We start from the raw sequence: 21,315 nt of genomic DNA on the forward strand, positions 1-21,315 counted from the left end.
ATTATCCATTAATTCAAGAGAGAATTTATTAGTCGAACAGAGCAAAGTTAGATTGACTTTCACTTTCATTTTACTGTTAAAGCATATGCTAAATACTTTTATACACACAACACGCACTGAAGTAAAATTATAAAATTATTTTTCATATTTGTACCTTAAACACGCTTTGGATAGAATAATCTCCCTGAGTCTTATCGACGCTCATGACAGCTTGCTTGGTGCCGTCCGTCCAGAATATCCTGTTCTCGAAGAGGGTAAGTCTGATTGGGGATGGCACTTGTGAACCTCTGAGAATCATAACTCTGTTGCGACCTCTGTAGTCCGCCGTCTCGATGTAATCCAGGAGAGAGTCACACCAGTAAATCCTCTTGGCGATGATATCCACGGCCACGCCGGAGACCTTGTAAGCCGCTTCAGAAACGACAGGAAATGCATTAGTACCGTCCATGTTGGTGCGAAGAACCTGCTTGCTATCAGCGATGAACATGAGACCCCTCGTGGGATCTAGCGCGATATCGGCCGGACTGGTGAGATTGGAGCCCACAACGATTCCGTGAAAACGTCCGTCCAACTCGAACACGTCCACCTTTTGCACGATGGAATCCGCGACGTAGAGCTTATCGCCGATCCAATCAACCGCGATGGACACGGGTCCCCAGGAGCCCGCCATACTGATGTCCACCTTGGGTGGTGCGTCGTTGCCGATGTTGAGAGATTCCGAGTGCACCTTTCGCGTCTTCATGTCGCTCCAGAAGAGCAAGTTCCGCGAGTGCAGGTAGTCCACCCCGCTGGCGCCGGTGGTGTTCGCGATTATCCTCCGATCCTCGCCAGTCGCGCTCAATCGCCAGATCGCGCGTTCCTGAGCGAGCAGAAGCTCCAGGGCAGAGATGTTCTGGGCGCGACACTTGTTGCGTCCGTGAAGAATGTAGCCGGGCGCGCAGTGACATGTGTACGAACCGTCCGTGTTCTCGCACAGCTGTTCGCAGAAGCCCCACTCGGAGCACTCATCTCGATCTGAAGATGGAAAAATATAAGTGGATTTTAATTTGCTGAATCAATTTTTTGTACGAATTTCTTACAAATTAAATTAACTTACCGACGCACGTCCTTGAATCATTGGTGAGGATTCTTCCCTCGGGACAATAGCAAGTCCCTCCAGTGGGAGACGCTTGACATTTGTGTTGACAACCAAGCGAGCCACACATACTCGTCGCTAAAGGATAAAAAAATATGGTATGTTTTTTTTGTTTGCATGTACATTAATTGCTCTTCACACAATTATTACGAGCAAGACTTATATAACTACTATATAATGACAGCTGTTATTGTTAAAAAAATACAATAGGTCTTTTAAACATATATATATATATGTGATTCTTTTATATTGACGTTTCATGTTCATTTAATATCGATGGTAATAAAAGATAATATAAGTGCACTTACAACATGCTGCTTCCTCATCCGCCCCATCCTCGCAGTCCTGCTTTTCGTCGCACAGTTGAGATCGATTGATACATAACGGCTTTCCATCCGGTGCACCCTTTGGGCACATAAACTTGTTTCCTGGACAAACTGTCATCGTGCAAGACTTCTCGTCGGAACCGTCCTGGCAATCTTTATAACCATCGCATTGATACGCTATGGGGATGCAGAGTGCATTGGCGCATCGAAACTGGTCGCTGGTGCAGGGTGGAAAATCTGCGAATCATCCAAGTCTCCGATTGATGATGAATTTAAGAAAATCGTCATAATTTCAACTTTATTAAAATAAAAAATATTAAATGTTTTATAGTATTTTTTAAATTATATTTTATTAAAATACAATATATCAATTTCAACTTTATTAAAATAAAATAAAACTAATCAAGAGGAGAGTAAGAAATATGTTTCGAAAGAACTTCGCATTAATCTTGAAATTGGGTCCTAAAATCAGCTGATTTTCTCATATGTCGTAGCTTAGGATTAGCTACAAGGTTCTTTTGTGAAACTCGACAGCAAGAGTAGTGAGAGTTAGAGGAGCAAACCGCACGAAAGTGCCGCGACAGAAAAAAATAGAGGAAAAAAGACAGGCAACTCACTGCAGTGTTCCTCGTCGCTGTTGTCACCGCAGTCGTCCCGGTGATTGCATCTCGCATTCTGCTCGATGCAGCGTTGCGTGGTGTTACACCTGAATTGGTCCAGTCGGCAGGCCGGCTTCATGTTGTTGTCGCATCTCTCCTCGTCCCTGCCATTCCGGCAGTCCAGGTAACCGTCGCACTTCTTCTCTTTGGGTATGCAAAGCTCCGGGGTCGTTCCGACGCATCTGAAGTCGTCCGGCTGGCACTTTCTGTACGCTGCAACACACACCGGATGATTCCTGCCATTCCTTCAAAGCATTTTTTTGTAATAAAAAAAATTTCTCTTTATTTAAAAACAATTTTTTCATAAAGAAATTAATTTTTAATTAATTAAGCATGTTAATTTTTTTTCATAAAAATTAACATACTTTTTTCAGGATATTTGTCAACGAAAGAAAAAAATGATTTTGCAGGAAAGAATTTGTGAAGGCATTGAAATGAGTTTCCTTCGTGTATAGAGATAAAGGCATCTCGCGTCAATAAACGCGAAAACGTGACGAGCGAGGCAAAGCGCGCGGCGTCACTTTTACATAACGAAACGTCAAAATCGGGAGTTGATCACGCTTCTTCGAGGTCCGTGCAGAGTGTCGCGTGATAATTCGCATTTAACTACGAACTGTAATGCGCGACCATATCACCTGTTGCGACACGTTCGCGCCACCGATAAATGCACCCGACACGTTCGGAACGTGACTTTTCTCGTTTGCTTTGTACGATATTAAGATAAGAGAAAAGCGAGAGAGAGAGAGAAACGGAGCTTGCGAAAATTTCTTAAAATCGCGATCGACTTATCGTAGCCGGCGCGGAACGTCTTCATAGAAAAATACTGCCTCTCTGTTCCTTCCTTTCAAAAACTTCAAATGTTATTCTGAGAAATAATCGAGAAATAATTAAGATAATAACTGAAAAATAATTACCAAGTGCACGCTCTTGTATCTTTTTATTTTTTTTACATTAGAACATTGCAACATATTGAGAGAGAGAGAGAAACGTTATCAGCAGCGCAAATAGGGTGTTTATAAACCTCGGTCTTAATTTTTACAACCTCGACAGACGTAGTAATGTCGCCGATTTAATAATATGCATAAATTATCGCGGCGAGTGTCGGCGCCGATAATTTGATAATTCTAACACGAAGAAGAATCTGCCTAATCGCTGCACAGCTGCTACTTAATCATGCTCTTATATGCGACCGGCCTTGTCATCCGCGATAATGTTATCGTGTCATATTCCTCGACACAGCAATAATTGATAGTCGCTCGTTAATAACTCGATTTCTTTGTACTTCCGTATCGAAAGAGAAAGAGGAGAGTGGCAGGGAGAGAAGAATATATTATATACCTTTGCGTAAAGTTATTCGCAAATTAATTGATTGCACGTAAGCGATATCGCGATGAAGAATCTAATTTTCGCACATCCTTAGGACTTAATTTCCGATTGACAGATAAACCGTATTTTTAGCTGAGAAATAAACTCTTAAAAAAAAATTCGCACGAAAAAAAATATTAGTTACATAACTAAATTTTAGGAATGGTAACTAATATTTTTAAGCTATAGTTTAATAAGAAATCCTCTACTAAAATTGAATTATAAAAAATAAAATTAAATTTATAGTTAAAAATATATTAAAAATAAATTATATTAAAAATATTAGTCACCATAGCTAAATTTTAGGTACAACAGCTATTTTTTTTCCGTGCAAAAATAATCTTGACATATAAAAGGTATGAATATAATTGGTGTTTGATATATGAAAGATGCCTAAGATTAAACATTTTTCGAAGAAGGTGCATAATTTTTTACTCATTGTCATATAGTAAACAATCGTATTACGCGTATTTTTACGAGAGAGTAATTTGCCGAGATTTTTTTTCTCAATTGACCTGACATTTCGATACGATAAAAATAAACGAGGATCAATGCCGGGGATGGATAATTGCAATTTGTACTCACTGCAGCCGTCTTCGTCGGTGCCGTCGACGCAATCGACGGTCATGTCGCATCTCTGATGCGGGGGGATGCAGTAGGTCTTGTTGAAACTGTACTGGCCACACGTGATCTGTCCGATCTCGCAATCGGGCGGCGCTGAAAGATCAATTAAGAGATTAACAGATCAGCGAGATTGATAGATCTCCGCGATAACAAGAATATCAAATATTGGAATGATACTGTCTAATAACATTGAGCTTGAGATTCAAACTCCTTCAATTTGATCAATAAGATTGACAGATTTGCGATAATAAGAATATCAAATGTTAGGACAATACTGTCTAATAACATTGATCTTGAGAGACCCAAACTCTTTTCGTTCGATCAGTAAATTCAATATTTGCACACAATGTGCGGTTGTACTAATTGCTATATAGCTGTCCGCGTGAATTGAATTATTTAATTTCTTTCACAGACACCCAAAAAATATATCTCCCACAATCCCCATTGTCTTCGACACGATCAGGGATTCGAGATACACTTTGCGGACGTGCAAGAGGGACCTCTTCCTCGTTGAATATTTATCAGTGGTATTCCTTTATCCCCGTAAGAGGCCAGTGGTAAAAAGGTATTCGCGGGTATACTGTGTGTGTCACAAAGCGATGCTGCTGAGAATTCGCAGCAGCAGCAATGCACGAAGAATCGTTCGTGCAACAGATCGCACCGGTGCTAATAATTGCACCGGCATAAAATCAGCCGGTTCGCCGAGCGATTGGAGGGAAGCTCCCCCGATCATTTAATACCGGATGAGCCGACAATCGCGCCGGGATCCCCGATCGCTCCAATTCCATCTCTCTTTCCCAAATAACGCGTAAGAAGTATATTTTTATATTTAAATTTCAGTAAAAACCAGACGAGGATGTTCAATGCATCAGTTTCAAGGAAGAATTAATTTTTCATTGAAACTGATTCGTTGTGCACAAGGCACTAACTTTTTCTCGGTACGAGAAATTAAATAAATCTTCTAATTCGAGATTTTATTTTTTAAATAAACCCTTTTCTGCCTCTTCCCTCCTCTAAAAAAAGGAGGCTGGAAAATATATTTTTAAATCAATAAAAGAAAAAAGCTCCGAATATGATAACATAAATATAGAATTTGGTTAATAAGAGCTAAATATGAGTAAAAAAAGCTCAAACTGTTTATTAGTTTAAAAAATTAAACTACGTTTTGGTTCCACTTTTTCGGCCATCTTCACTAACCATATATAAATAAAAATAAAAGTATACAATTTATGCAACGAAAATAAATGTCTATACAAAAAAATTAGACATACATTAAAAGTAGAAATAAAAATAATATATAATCGCGTGTTTCATACGACATTTCTTTCTCGTACCTCAGACAGGACTTTTTATTAGAAAATTATAAATATAAATTAAAAACTTTGCGTCTTCTTGCTCTAAACGTTTCGAAAATGTCCATTTATCAATCGAGTGTCATTTTGTAGTAAACTCTGCACTGAGAAAATTTTCTCTTAGAATTTACCCTGAAAATATATATCATGGGACTTAATATTTATATTTATTAAGATTAATATTTATCACAATAAAAATAATAATATTTATCACAATAAAATATAAAACATGTTTGATTAATTTTACTATGCAGTTTAGTCAAATTAATCAAACATATTTTATATTTTTTGTGATAGATATTATTATTTTTATTGTGATAAATATTAATCAGAGAAATTCTCATAAAATTCTTTCCATATCATATTGTCCCAGGATTACCATGATTTTCAGGGTAAATTCTAAGAGAAAATCCTCTCTGCGTGGCTAAAAAAGATACGAGATATTGTTGCGATGGATTAGAGCGATCGGTGGAAGAGAGATGGATATTGAACCAAGAAAGTCCGTCTAGTTCGCGAGATTGGAACCGATTCCGCGGAAAACGAGATACAATCGTGCCAGTGGGTCTGTTTCATCGAATGACACGCGGTACTTTAGCACGCCGTCCTCGAAAGAGGGTCATAGCCTTGCTTCCGGTTTTGCGTTGTCACCCGCATAACAAACCGCTGCGAAGCAGCGATGATCTAGGTATAACAGCGAACTTCGAAGAGGACAAAAAAATGCGACCATTATCTTTTGTTCGTAATAAAAAATTCAAAAACTTTTTTTTTTTTCAGAAAGTCCATGCATTCCCTTAGATATAGTTAGAATTTAATACCCCCAACAAATAGATCCTCCCTTAAGATTATAAAGTTCCTTTAGAGAAAGATTGTTTTGAAGATCCTATATCTCTCGCGTAATTTTTATAAAATATATTCTCAAAGAGACGTGTTTTAAAACTTGTGCTGTTCGTAATAAAAAATTCAAAAGTAAATGTTTTTCAGAAAATCCATGCATTCCCTTAGATAGCTAAAATTTAATACCCCCAACAAATAGACCCTTAAGATTATAAAGTTCCTTTAGAGAATGATTTTTTTCAAGATCCTGTATCTCTCGCGTAATTTTTATAAAATATATTCTCAAAGAGACGTGTTTTAAAACTTGTGCTGTTCGCAACAAATGAGAGATTCCTCGCTTCCGCTTTCCAAGTCCCCAAATGACATTGGTTCACTCTTGTTTGCGCGGAAGGATAATGCAACAAATTGCATTGCACTTCCTGGCAACGTAAATCCGACGATAAGGAACGCAATCACAAAAATATGGTCACGTAATCGGCCACGTGAAAAAAAAAAAACGCTAGACAAAGAGAGCTAAGCCACTTCCGAGAGGAAGCCTCGGATTTTCGTCGAGGCACTTCCGGCACGCGAGAGAATCGCTGTAAGCCGTAAATATATAGACATACAGGTTCCCCGAGCCGAGTTTATTCCATTCGTTGGAACGGATCGGCGGGCAAACAGGAAGAGAGCGCTCGAAAAATGCGGCTCGCTCTTCCAAGGCTACGATCATATACATATATAATGTATAATTACTTGAAAAAAAATTCAACACGAATCAGGCAGTTTGGGAACAGAATTTCGCGAATTCTCGACTAAACCCATCGACAAAAGCCATCAAGTAATAAACGTCGCATTATTCGCAGATTTGTTTTCGCCTCTCCAAAGTCCGAGGTCCAATTTTCTGCGAAGATGTCAGGTGACGATACGATAAAAGTTACGTTAAAAAAAAATAAAATAAAAAATAAAAAGAAACTCTTCACGCGGGTCCCTTCCCTATATAGGATCTTCACGGGCCGTAACGTTATTACATACACATACTTGACGGCCGGGAGTACTGAATGAAGGCGATGGCTTCATTCTGAAAGTTCTTTCACCGCGAACCGAGTAATGGGGGCAGCGGGCGATCGCGAATTATACACGCGCATCCCTCTTTATTATTACTTAACGAAGCACTTCATCATTAATTATTCATCAGCGCAAGTAGTGGAGCATTCTTTCCGATTAAATTGCACGTTCGAAAGACATGCTCCAATTTCTTCGAAAAATCTAGCCGATCTTTACTACACTACATATATATTTATCGATGTTACGGGAGAGAATATGATGTAATACGTATAAAATATAAAGTTAAACGCGTAATAATACAACGATAATAAAGTAAGTAACGAGTCCTTTTTTTTTTCTATCGTCAAAGAAATATCGAGAGCTCGTCTCGCTATCCTTGCATCTAAACGCAGGATGCATCGTAATAATTATTTCTCATCTGCGTGCGATCGAGTAGCAAGTTATAGAACAACTCGACTCGATTTATGCAAATTGCAAACACGGCTATATATAAAGTATTGTGTTTTTCGAAGCATTTTCCTTCGAAGAAGACCAATCATTTGCGAATCGATTTCAATCGCACGGAGAAGGTATATTATCTCTCGTAGAGAAGAGAAGAACATTCATATCTGTGTTATGCCGTCGTGCGGTATTTTCAATGTAATAAGTAATAACATTCGAGTCGTAACAGAGCTATTAATCCTGAAACTACCGCGAGACGTAATAAAAACTACACAGAGAGAATTTTCTCTTAGAATTTACCCTGAAAATCATGGTAATCGTGAGACAATATGGTATGAAAAGAATTTTATGAGAATTTCTCTGATTAATATTTATCAAAATAAAAATAATAATATCTATTACAATAAAATATAAAATATGTTTGATTAATATTATTTGTAGTTTAGTTAAAAAATTAAACGTTTTGGTTCCACACTTTCGGCCATCTTCACTAACTATATATAAATAAAAATAAAAATAAACAATTGTAAAAGAAATTTATATATATGCAACGAAAATAAATGTCTATACAAAAAAATTAGACATACATTAAAAATGGAAATAAAAATAATATATAATCGCGTGTTTCATGCGACATTTCTTTCTCGTACCTCAGACAGGACTTTTTAGAAAATTAGAAATATAAATTAAAAACTTTGCGTCCTCTTGCTCTAAACGTTTCCAAAAAATTACGCCCATTTATCAATCGAGTGCACTGAGAAAAAAATACTGTTGAATCAACAACATTTTTGTAGTTAAATTTTATTTTATTAATTCAATGATATTATTAATCTAATCAAATATGTCAGTATTTGATTAGATTAATATCATTGAATTAATAAAATAAAATTTAACTACAAAATCAATACGTCAGTATTTGATTAGATTAATAATATCATTGAATTAATAAAATAAAATTTAACTACAAAAATGTTGTTGATTCAACAGTATTTTTTTCTCAGTGTGGCAAGATTTTGTAATAAACTCTGCACCTCTGCAATATAGAACATGTTTAATTAATTTTACTAAACTGCATAGTAAAATTAATCAATCATATTTTATATTTTATTGTAATAGAGATATTATTATTTTTATTGTGATAAATATTAATCAGAAAAATTCTCATAAAATTCTTTTCAAACCACGATTATCATGATTTTCAGAGTAAATTTTAAGAGAAAATTCTCTTGTACGCTTCTATTTTTTTTTAAGGTCAACGACAAGGAAAGGATTCCGATACTTACGACACGACTGCATCTCATCGCTATTGTCGTCGCAGTCCCCGCGATAATCGCACACGAGGATCGACTGTATGCATCTGCCATCGTTGCACCTGAACATGTTGTTCCCGCAGCCGTCGCCTGCAACAGAAAGTATAGAAGAGCGATGAAGGGATCGGCCGGAGGAGCAATATCGCTGCCGTGATAGGTGAAAGGTTCAATGCCTGCCTGCTACGGGGAATTGCCATCGTTTCTAGATGTAACCGCAGGATAGAATTAGAAGGCAGAATTCCTCGATCGAGTCCGAGCGAATCCTCAGACCCGATGAACTTTCGCACATTTCGTCACCTCGATTATTGTGTGTTTGTTCGCGGTCCATAAGACGCCGGAGGGATTGGAAATTAAACCCGGGATCTCTTGAGAGGCCACAACTTAGGTTTCAGATCCCGAAATGTCACCGAATGCGCCTAGTGTAAAATCTATGAATTTTTTTACGAATTTTTCTAATAACAATAATTCTAATAAATAAATCTCTTTTTAAATCAATGAGAAACTAAAATTACAAAATAAACAATTTTATAAACCAATTTAAATCTTAATCTTAAACATTTAATTTCGCTTATAAATTGTATAATAGTAGAATTAAAATTAATATTTTTAATTAATTTTGCAAAGACATAATGTGGAAGAAAATATAATTTATAATATAATAATATATAATTTAATATAATGTAATTATAATATAATTTGACTGTTAAAATATAAAGAAATGTAAAAAATATAATTATAAAATATAAAATATATATATAAAATAAATAAAAAAATATAAATTAATTATTAAAACATAAAGGAGATTTTAGTAACACAAGATCTTATTCTGGAATTTTATTTGGCAGAAACAGACAGTTGCAAATGCAAACATCGTACAATGATGCTTATGAAACGATCTCAAATTTGCTGCACAACATCTCTCGTAAGACAAGAGATAAAAAAAAGGCGACGATAAGAAGCTGCCGCGTCTCGTATCTCGGCTTTTGTTTGCAGGTGACTTTTGTCTATCGACTAATGAGAAGGATCATTTGCATAACGATGCGGAATTTTTCACGAGTGTCGTTATGCAAATGTGTCTCTCTCTCTCTCTGTTGATATTCGAATACCATCATCGCGCGACTCAATGCGTCGTTTGAATTATTAGCGAGGATGAGGAAAATAATAAAAAAAAACGTGCCCCTCTCTTCAATGACACGATTACTTAAAACTAAAGTTATGATAATTTTTATTCTTCTAAGAATACAATCAGCTTGTATTACGCGATGCATTATAAGATTTCTTAATAATAGAAATTTGTGACGATTGTTCTGAGAATTAAAAAAAATTTCGATTTTCCAAATATTATATCTATCGAACTATCGAACTATCAATTGAATCGTTTTATATTCTATGAAATAATCTTGAAAAAAAAATAACATTTTATATTCTAAGAAATAAACAAGGCAATTATATAATAATTCTTAATTCTCTAAAATACAATTATTATGATCGAATCCTTATAATATTTCACTAACTCAGATAATATATAATAAATTTAAAAAATTATATTTTTCAATATTCTTTTTATGACTCTGGGAGATCCATTGTCTGAATTTTTTCCGCTCATCAACGTTCTAAATAAAGAAGATAATTTCCAACTGTATCCTCCTAAGGAGAAGAGTTAATGAGCTTTCCTTGACTCGCCGTTATTATATATTATACATGCATATATCGCGCGTTTCCAAGTTTACATTTCGCATTTTCGAGAGGAAAAATGATTATTTCTCCTCTCTTAAAAGGATCTATACATCGCGATGGCAATCACGGCCCGTTTACGGAGACTTTCCCGTCGCGGGAGGATCCTTGATGCATCGTCCTTGGACGAGAAAACGATCCTGCGATCGCCGCGTGCAATCGTCGGGATTAATGTTTAAAAAAAAAAGAGAGAAAAAGAAAAGAAAAAAAAAAGAAACTGTTACGCGCTCTCGCTCGCGGATGGAACGCGTGAATAGAAAATGCCACACGCGTATCTTTCGACACGCAAACCCTCGAGATACCTGTTAATATATAAGTGTAAACATGCAAATGTAATATAAACGAGAGATTTCAGTTGGAATAAATTTCTTACAACGCGGATATAATTGTCGATTTAAATCGCTCCCTCGGAAAAACATTGACAATTCTCCGAAATTAAGGGAGAAAGTGAAAAAAATGCACAATTATTTCTCGGAAGATTAACAATTTCCGAAATATATTTCTCCAGACATCATACTTCTTTACATATAAATGGCCAATTTTTCACGTATATATCAATTGAGATCTCTTATTCCGCTGCGACATTCAGAAATGTATATCATAAATCGTTGGATCCGCGAAGGAAAGTGAGGAGATCACGGAGGAGGTGAGAGAGCATAGATGTGTAAGTAAGCCACGTTCTGTGTATATGGATGCCTCATCATCGCAAGAGAAGAGGCATTCAGAAAGAGAGAGAAAGAAGGACAGAGAAGGCGATGGATGAAGAGAGAAAGAGCCGCGAGAGAGGAGAAGCGATCGCCGATTAGGGGGAGGGAGACAATGAGAGCGAGAGAGAGAGAGAGAGAGAGAGAGAGGGACACTGATGGACTAGAGAGGAGAGGAAGTGGCCCCGGCTTGGAAGTGCAGCGTTCGTACCAGGCTGTGCAGCCTGGTACGAGCAGAGCACCGACAGCAGTCGGGAGGGAATGTGCATTGCGGAGTAGGAATGCAAATACATGTCGAAGACAGATAGCGATATTTTCACGCGTGATGCACTCGTGCTCGACATTTTTCTCTCTTTTCTTTTTTTTTTACCCCGCGACATTTTCACCCCGGCAACCGCTTGAACTTTCGTTGCTCGCCCGAAGAGACAAAGAGATCGCATTGTTATACATTTTCTGCGAAAAAAGCTCCTCTCGAATCAATTTTGAAAATTATATTCATCGCGTTCGCTCGGAGATGATTTATCGATCATTAGATCTCCGGGAGGGGAAATAAAATAAAGTGCGCGTCCAATTTCTTAAAGTACATTGCTCGATCAACGTCTGAAGTAGGTGTATTCTTTCTTCACAATTTAAATTAATCGAGATTTCAAAGTTCATTATCTCAGTCAGCTTCGGTGACTCGTACTTCAAAGAAAAAATTATTTATCTTGCGTAAGAGAAGCAATTATAAAAAAAAAAACAAAAAAAAACAGCAGTGCGTTGTAGAAAAGCATTTAAAATTGATTCTCTCTTCTCTAACGTCGAAGATGCGTAAGAAATAAATTTCTTTCGCGAGAAACACTTTCAATTGACAACAACAATGAACTAATAAATCTAATATTCGCATATAAAGTTCGCCCTGAATCCATTTTATCTTGCACCGAACTCTTATGTCACCTCGCCATTCCTGGGTCTAAATCAGCGGTAAATGATTCTCTGCCAGCTCTTAAAACTATTCCAATCGATAATTTATGCGCATAATAATAATAACTCTAATAAAGTATTGTGCTCCACCCGAGAGGGTGGACAGGCACCAAATCGCGCAGAAATCAATTATTTATCAGCGATCCGTCCATTCATCATCCCAGTATCACCCCGTCTCGCATCAGGTGTATATCTACATTCTACGTAATAGCGGGTAATGATATAATGTATTGTTAATTAACATATGTATATATCTCAGAGAGGCAGACGCTTTCGCGTTCTCGTCCTATGACGTGTCGCGGCGTCTTCACCTTCGTGAGAGGCGGATGCTCTTTCAGCAGCTCTTTCTTTCGTACCAGACGGTGCAATAGCCCGGTCATAAGTACCGCTGCTGCTGCATCAGCAGCATAGAGCGTCGCGTATCTCAAGATAACACAATCCGTATCTCGGAGAGTAGTCAGAGATTGCCGTGAAAACGTCAAGTACCTTATATACCCGGACCTCGAGCAAGCCGGATGTCTCCGAGCCAAAGACGTCCCTGCCCCCCTGTACAATTTCGTTATCGTCGCGGCATAACGGAGTCCGTCGATAGTAGGCTACGCGAAACCGATGATTAAATTAAGTAGGCATCGCGAAAGACGCGTTTCCCGCGTCATTATTTATTATCGAGGCAATTATACATTTATTGAGACCGAATCGAGAGATAGTCTCGAGTGCCGCGGTGCATCGAGTGCGAGAGAGAAGGCATGTATGCACATATATACATACATTTATGTGCAAAGCAACTAATGCAGGGACGTTTATCGTATGACAGTATCGATTGGATTCTCCGTGTTCTCGATTGATAACTCGAGGCTCTAAGAGAAAAACGATGTTTACACAGAGAGAATTTTAAAATTCTTTCCATATCATAATGTCCCACGATTACCATGATTTTCAGGGTAAATTCTAAGAGAAAATTCTTTCAGCGTACATTTTTTTCTCCTTACGTTCTATAAGCAAACATATCGCCGGCAAATTTGACGATAGGTCATTTAAACCTTCTGTCAATGAACGGCTACCTGGGTATCCAAAGCAACTTTAAATGTCAAGAAAGTCGGAATTTTTCTCCGCCCGAAACAAAATTGTATAAAGGACCTTTGTATTCGGAAACCTCCTAAAATCCTTTTCCTAATGGAAGAGAATGTTTGATGCCCAGCTGTTGCGATAAAAAAAAGTCACAATGCAATGTGTCAAAAACACGTGTTGATACTCATTGATGAAAAGATGAAAAATTATACATTGACGAAAGATTTAATCAAACGCAATTTAATATAATTTAATGCAAAAAATTGACTCCAAATAATATGTAAATTCCACTTTCTTTTCTTCCTCTTAATAATATATCTAATAAAAAAAATTGTCAAGCAAAAACCCATACATTGATGAATTACAAAAGAAAGAATTTTATGAGAATTTCTGTGATTAATATTTATCACAATAAAAAATAATAATATCTATCACAATAATATATAAAATATGTTTGATTAATTTTACTAAAAATATGGTAAAAGTAAAATTTGCTAAAAGCACGGTAAATCAAACATATTTTTAAAATTCTTTCCATACCATATTGTCCCACGATTACCATGATTTTCCGGATAAATTCTAAGAGAAAATTCTCTCTGTGCACTTTAAGCCAAAAAATTTTCTTTTCTTCCTTTTAATAATAAAAAAAAAAAATTACGATGGATAGAAATATAAGGAACAACGTAAGAGAGAAATGTACTTTTCTCGAGTCTTCTTCGAGCGTTATTTCTTAATGGCGGATCCGCGCGAGATCGGGAACGATCGGTTTATAAGTCAGTCGTAGCGTAGGTCGTCGTCGGCGCGTCCAGAGGAACGTTTGAAGAAATCTTGGACACGGTACGGCCTGGATCGCTAATTGGATCAACTCGCGCGGATCAACGATCGCCGCGTGCGACACATATATGTAACCAACAGCCAGTGTCATTCAGCATAGCCACCATACGGACTCGTCCGGCTCGTAGTACGCAGTACAAGGCCACGACGATTGATATTCTCCGGTGAAGGGAAATCTCTCGAGGCCTCTCGGTAATTCACACACACGCGCCAATTCTCTCATCTCTCTCTCTCTCTCCCTCTCTCTATACACGATTAAACCGTACATCGATTAAGGTACACTGTGCACAGCGTACCCGATTATTCCCGAGTTATCCGAAGCTTCGAGCGGAAATGTGAGACGAGGATTATGAAAAAAAATTAATAAAATTATTTTAAAAGATTAAAAATTAAAATAATAAATAATAAAAAAATTATAAAATTATATTTTGCGCCCGCTCGCGGAATCTCGATGACGTTTCTCGGAAAAAGAATTATGGACGAATGGAAAAAGGAAGTATCGTTCGGTCGGGCAATATTTTCGAATATTTTCCACTTCTGAGAATATTGTAAATAATTGAGCACGCGAGAAAATGGCACGGTACGCAAAATTTCACGAGAAACGTTTGCGCTTAATGTGCACCGAGCGGTTAAGAACACACGCATCTATACGCGAAACACAATCTTCAAGCCGATTGTGACGTGGCGCGGAATTAGCGAAACGTTTAAGGTAATTAACGCTATACGGTCTGCGTTAATACACGATGTCTGGCTCGTTACACAGTCAGTGAACGGAAACGCTATTTTTATTTCCGATACTTTCCTCCGGCAGAAATCGCCGCAGGAACGTATCGAAGCGACAACAAATATGTCGCTGTCTATATTCATATTTCTTAGAAAAGTATTTATGCATCTCTTTCCTTTAATTTCAACGTAATAAATTTCTGTTATCCGGGGATAAAGATTTATTTAATCCAGGTAAGGACTAATAAAGAGCCAGGTATACATAAATTAGGCGCGACAAGCTTGTTAAATTCTTCTATATTTAATTTGATTTATTTTCAATTTTATCAAATCGATTTTACATCTAATCAAATTAGATATAAATAATTTAAAACAGGTTTGTTGCATCTAATTTCTGCGTCTGGTTCTTATTAGTTCGTTTCCTCCCTGAATCTTTGTAATTATATATCGGAGTCTTTTCGTTTTATTAAAGATTTTATTCTTCGCTTTTGATATTCGGGAAACGGAAATTCAATTCCTCCCCTTATCAATAAATGTTCGGTAAATTATTAATCGGTTTTCTTCGAATCACCCGGTATAACGAGCGACACATCGTAATTATGACAACTCGTCGTCGCATCACGATTTTCGTGTGACGTTCGAAAGCCATTGACCTTCCTTCGTTTCTGTGTCACATCGTGCTAATTCGATTACGACTGTAAATTATCGGACACCTCCTTTCATCGGAATGAAATTTCGCGTAATCTAATTTGCACAATTCTCTCTTAACATCATTTTAGCATTAGCATTCTTGAGAAAAGAATATCTATGAATCTCTTAGACATTTATCTGTCCATAAAACCTAATTTTTTTAATATTCCTATTTTTTTAAAATATTGCAAAATATATAATTATATTTTAATATATAATTTGAAATATTTATATAATTTAAATTTTTTAAATATAATAAATTTAAGTTTATAAATATAATTTTTTAAATATGGTACTCTTTCACACACAAACGAAAGAGATCATTTTGTATTTTGTATGCGTTGAAACTTGATTGATATTTGATATTTAATTGAAAAAAATTTTCAACTTTGCAATGATACAAACAGACACTAAATTTTTCAAAATCTAGAGATCGTCATCTAATTTAAATAATTAAATACATCAAGACAGATTTTTCAGGGTGTCTAGTAAAATTTGAAAATGAAATTTAAGGACATTTCAAGGACATTTCAAGAACATTTGCATGATTTTCTAGTATGATCAAGACGTACAAAGAACCAAGAATTTTTTTTTATAGATATTATATTTATGTATAGATTATATTAGGCTAACATATATTCTTCTAGTACATTGTATACGAAGTAACATGACTTAAATATTTTTTTAAAATAAATAGTTTCAGCTGACTCTTTTAGCTGAATGTTTTTAGGTATTCCCAGCCTATATAAAATCTATACATATATTTTTAATAATGATACCGGTATATAATGAAACCGGCGATGCAGGTATATATATAATTTAGTAACGTTGCTCAACTATTGTGTTTTCTGAACACACCCATATATATATATATATATATGGGTGTGTTCAGAAAATATAAGAATCTTAGATCCTTATATCTCTATGTTGTTGACATAAGGCTGCGTTCAGAAAATACAACAGTTGTACAACGTTACTCATATATTATATGATGATATAATATAGATAAATTTAGTAACGATGCTCAAGAATCTTTTAATTCTTATATCTCTATGGTCAACAACGATCAGCGCTCAAACAACTTTTGTTTCATTCTTAAAGAGAATTTGAAGAAACTGAATAAATTTAGAAATAATGAAAAAAATCAAGGATCTACAAAAAATTCAAGTACATTTCCAGGATTTTTTAAGGACAAACAAAATTCCAGAACATTTCAAGGACTTCAAGGATTTCAAGAACCGCTAGACACCCTGTTTTTTTCATATCTTGCTATACAGACTTTAAATGTGATTCAAATTAAAAAATGAAAATATATTTTTAAATCGATTGTATCGAGACCACGTCGTCGACGTGAAAAAGAACGATATAAAAGATCGCGATGGAATATCTCTCCCGTGTACAAACAACTTAGATAGTAAAGGTTGTATCATAAGTTAACGCGACATTGTGTCACTGCTGTCAGGACGATTTCTTCCTGCACAGCGAGCCTCGCCTTCGATTCGCCGCGCTCGTTCGAGCACGAATCTACATTCAATCGGGGTTTAATGTCCTGCAATTCGGCGTGCGCGTGTATGGTATAGATATATATATATATGTGCACTCGGGTGCATCTCGAGTACGCACGCACGCACGCACGAGACCTCGAAGAATCCGCTGACACGAGTATAGAATAGTATAGAACCCCAGCCTGTTAGAATCTAAGACTATACGGACACTACTTGTGCTTGTGTGATATTGTGTACACAGAGAGAATTTTCTTTTAGAATTTACCCTGAAAATTGTTGTAATCGTGGGACAATATGGAATGGAAAGAATTTTAGGAGAATTTCTTTGATTAACATTTATCAAAATAAAAATAATAATATCTATTACAATAAAATATAAAATATGTTTGATTAATTTTACCAAAAGTAAAATTAATCAAACATATTTTTAAAATTCTTTCCATACCACATTGTCCCACGATTACCATGATTTTCAGGGTAAATTCTAAAAGAAAATTCTCTCTGCGTATAGGATGTAGTATTCGCGAGTGTATTCATCGCGTCAATTAATTTCGGTTATTACATCGAAGAATTTCTCTCTCTCTCTCTCTCTCTTTCTCATGCTATCTATCCCTTCGTCTGACCTCCTACGCTCGTGTCTTCCTCGGTAAGATTGAAGAGAGATTATAAAAAATGCCCTATATTTTTCGGTTAAATTAGATTCGCGTGTACCATTTGATGAGATAAAAATACAATAGTTTGTTATCATTTATATCATTAATATGGCATGGAAAGAATTTTATGAGAATTTCTCTGATTAATATTTATGACAATAAAAATAATAATATCTATCACAATAAAATATAAAACATGTTTGATTAATTTTACTAAACTGCATAGTAAAATTAATCAAACATATTTTATATTTTATTGTGATAGATATTAATCAGAGAAATTCTCATAAAATTCTTTCTATACCATATTGTCCCACGATTATCATGATTTTCAGAGTAAATTCTAAGAGAAAATTCTCTCAGAGCATAAATAAAATGTTATTTTTTATAAAGTTTAATTATTTTTATTTTCAAAAGAAAATTAAAATATTTTTAATTTTCGAAAGAAAAATTATTTCGAGAAACGGATTAAACAGATGAAAATGACATTCTCGATTTGCGGAGAGAATAAATTAATTTTCTGCGCACACGGCAAACATTTTCTGACATACTCTAATTATGTAGCTGTAAAACATTTATTTAAAGTCGAATTGTTTCAACACTACAGATAACGCAAACGCGCATGAATAATTCAACGACTCGACTCTCTTTGTAAATACGAACCATTCATTACGATACATCGTTAAACGGGATTTTTCGATAAGTGGGTGTGATACATGGACTTGTAATTTACATGATTTCATTGTATCTCGTGTGACTCGCTCTTAAAGATATCGATAAAAAAAAATATAGCAAGACAATTATAATGTCTGATTGTGAGCTACAAGTCGACTAAAGTCAAATTAAATCACGCACGATTGATCAAATATGATTGATTTAATTATACCTAATATGATAAATTATATCTAATATGATTGATTTAATATGATCAGAGTAATTCATATGATAACTGCTAGATTATATGCTATTTAATACGATAACGGAAGTAGGGAAAAATCTCAAAGTGGAATTTATTTATCTCTTTTAAATTTAATTTAATTCGCGATTCAATTTCTCTTTATCTGTCATCTGTAGAGTTGAATATAAAAATATTGCAAATCCATCATGCGTTCTGAAAATACATGTAAATAATATCTCTCTCTATTCCGAGGCATTCCCTTAATAAAACACACTGGAATTACGATCAAAGCTGGCCTCTATATATTTCCCTCTCTTCCTCTCTCTCTCTCTCTCTATCCTGTGCGACGACGAGCATCAGATCGCGATTCGTTGAAACACGAAGAGAGCCGTTACACTCGCGCTATGAGTTCACTTCTAGTCTCATGGGTGAAAGTTGATGTTTCCCACGCGGGGTTGGCATCAATTTGCCATCGGCTGGAGAAAAATATACTCCGCCGCCATCTCTCTCGCCGATATGCAGGTGACCCACGACGTACGGTAATTCGCGATAAAACGGAATTATAAAAGCCGACGAGGGGAAATGTACCGTTTCTCCTTCGTGCCGGTTGCACTGTTCAAAATGTATCAGTGCGAACGACATCGCGCGCAAGAGGACCACACAGTGTGCGAAGCCTTCTACAGCTACGCGAGGAAAAACGGAAAGTTGGAAAGAATGAAGGTCGTGATGCTCGTATGAATATTAAATTATATCGGCATTGTGAACCAAGCGCGATCCGCATCATTATTATATTCTTTGTGTATAATCCGCTATATATATAGCCTTTGTGATATAGATAGAAAGAAAAAATATTGCATTTTTAATATTAAAATTAATTTAATAATTAAAATTTAATATAATATTAATAATGCAAATTTCATCGTCTGAGAAAAAAATATATATATGATGCAGATAGAGAGAAAAAGAATTAAACTCTGAGACGAGAAAATTTAATGGAATTTTAATGGGGATTTAGCTGGCTCGCTGGGTCCTTTAAACTTTTCGAAAATATTTCCAGCGGCCGATCATTCTCTTTTACAAAGGATTTGGATCCTTCTTTAAAATAAACTCTCGGGATTATACACAAAGAGTATCCCGAGGAGCAACGCGCGTGTCTTTGACGATGTGTAACCACGAGGCTCGTTCGTTACCTTATATGCAGATAGCACGCGAAGACATGACTCGATAAATATTTTTTTTCGCGACGAATCATCCGACACGCGCGTTCTTCTTTATCGAACAATTTTGCGATAATATATGTGTGTACTTGGTATACTTCGTAATACAATTCGTAACGTTGGTTTAAATACACGATAAAATATATTCATTGTCAGTCTTTCAATCTTTCACGAATATTCTTTCAGTTCAAAATGAGCTTTTTTTAATTAACATAAGAAAGATCAGATAATTTTTATAATGACTATCTGTTGTAATGACAAGTTCATATGTCACATTGTAATTATGGAGAGAAACCAACTTTAATATCAAATATTTCGTTATCGCAAAGAGAAATCTACAGAATTTTCCTTAATTACTCAAGATTGTTTTTAATTACAAACACGAAAAATCAGATTAAAACACACGGTGGTGATATTAATATTGCGATTTCATTAACGTTGCGACAAAATTATTCGACATAAAATGAAGAATTTTGACGAATAAAGCTTTAAGAGTGTAAATAAAAAATAAAACCTGGTTCTCCTTTTACCAAGAAATCACAATAAATCAGGATAAATCAACGTCACGAAAAAAAATATTAGCTATAGCTAAATTTCAAGTATAATATAGAGCTAGCTAAAAATATTAGCCACCTGTCCCTATATAGTATACCTGAAATTTAGTTACCATATCTAAATTCTAGCTACCATAGCTAAATTTCAGGTGTGATATAGGCAGCTAAAATTTAGCTATGGTGGGGCTAATATTTTTTTCCGTGACAGAGAGAGAGAATGAGAGAGAAGTTGCACCGTTGTCTAATAATTCAATACATCCCTGATAAAGACAGACAGACACGTACGAACGGATACCTTCATTTTCGCTACTTGCGTCTGTAAGAGTCTCAAGCTACAGAAATAGATGTACGAGCGTGTAATTCGCGCGAATGTCCCGGTGTATGATCGAACACACGTTTGCCATGCGACGACGAAGACGACAACGATGACGAGGATGACGATGACGATGACAACGACGACGACGACGACGACGACGAAAGCCAGGGTCCCGCTATCCGGTCGGCCGCTAGGCCGAGGTGAACGAACCTGAGTCCGCCTACTGACTTTACCTGCCAGCCACGAGGAGAAGCCAGGCTATCTCTTCGCGAGCGAACACGAGGAGCGCGAGCGAGACGGAAGAAGGACAACCGCACGTTGGAGAACGGATGGCCCTCTCGTTCTCGCTCTCGCGCCGAGTTCCCT

General features: G+C 36.1%; 1 protein-coding gene across 1 annotated transcript in view; it reads right to left on the reverse strand.

Annotated features, from left to right (window-relative positions):
* Positions 1-21,315, reverse strand: part of Mgl (low-density lipoprotein receptor-related protein megalin) — a 45,645-nt gene that overhangs the window by 18,209 nt on the left and 6,121 nt on the right. Inside the window, exons 2-7 of the mRNA XM_083053629.1 lie at positions 9,064-9,180; positions 4,071-4,202; positions 2,079-2,333; positions 1,444-1,698; positions 1,097-1,213; positions 155-1,014 (exon numbers count right to left, since the gene is read on the reverse strand). Of these exons, the coding sequence (XP_082909755.1) occupies positions 155-1,014; positions 1,097-1,213; positions 1,444-1,698; positions 2,079-2,333; positions 4,071-4,202; positions 9,064-9,180 (1,736 nt within the window). The remainder of the gene's footprint in view (positions 1-154; positions 1,015-1,096; positions 1,214-1,443; positions 1,699-2,078; positions 2,334-4,070; positions 4,203-9,063; positions 9,181-21,315) is intronic.

Source organism: Prenolepis imparis, unplaced genomic scaffold (assembly GCF_030444845.1).
Source record: "Prenolepis imparis isolate NDT839.2.m4 unplaced genomic scaffold, iyPreImpa1.0 SCAF_14, whole genome shotgun sequence".
NCBI classification, from domain to species: Eukaryota; Metazoa; Arthropoda; class Insecta; order Hymenoptera; family Formicidae; genus Prenolepis; species Prenolepis imparis.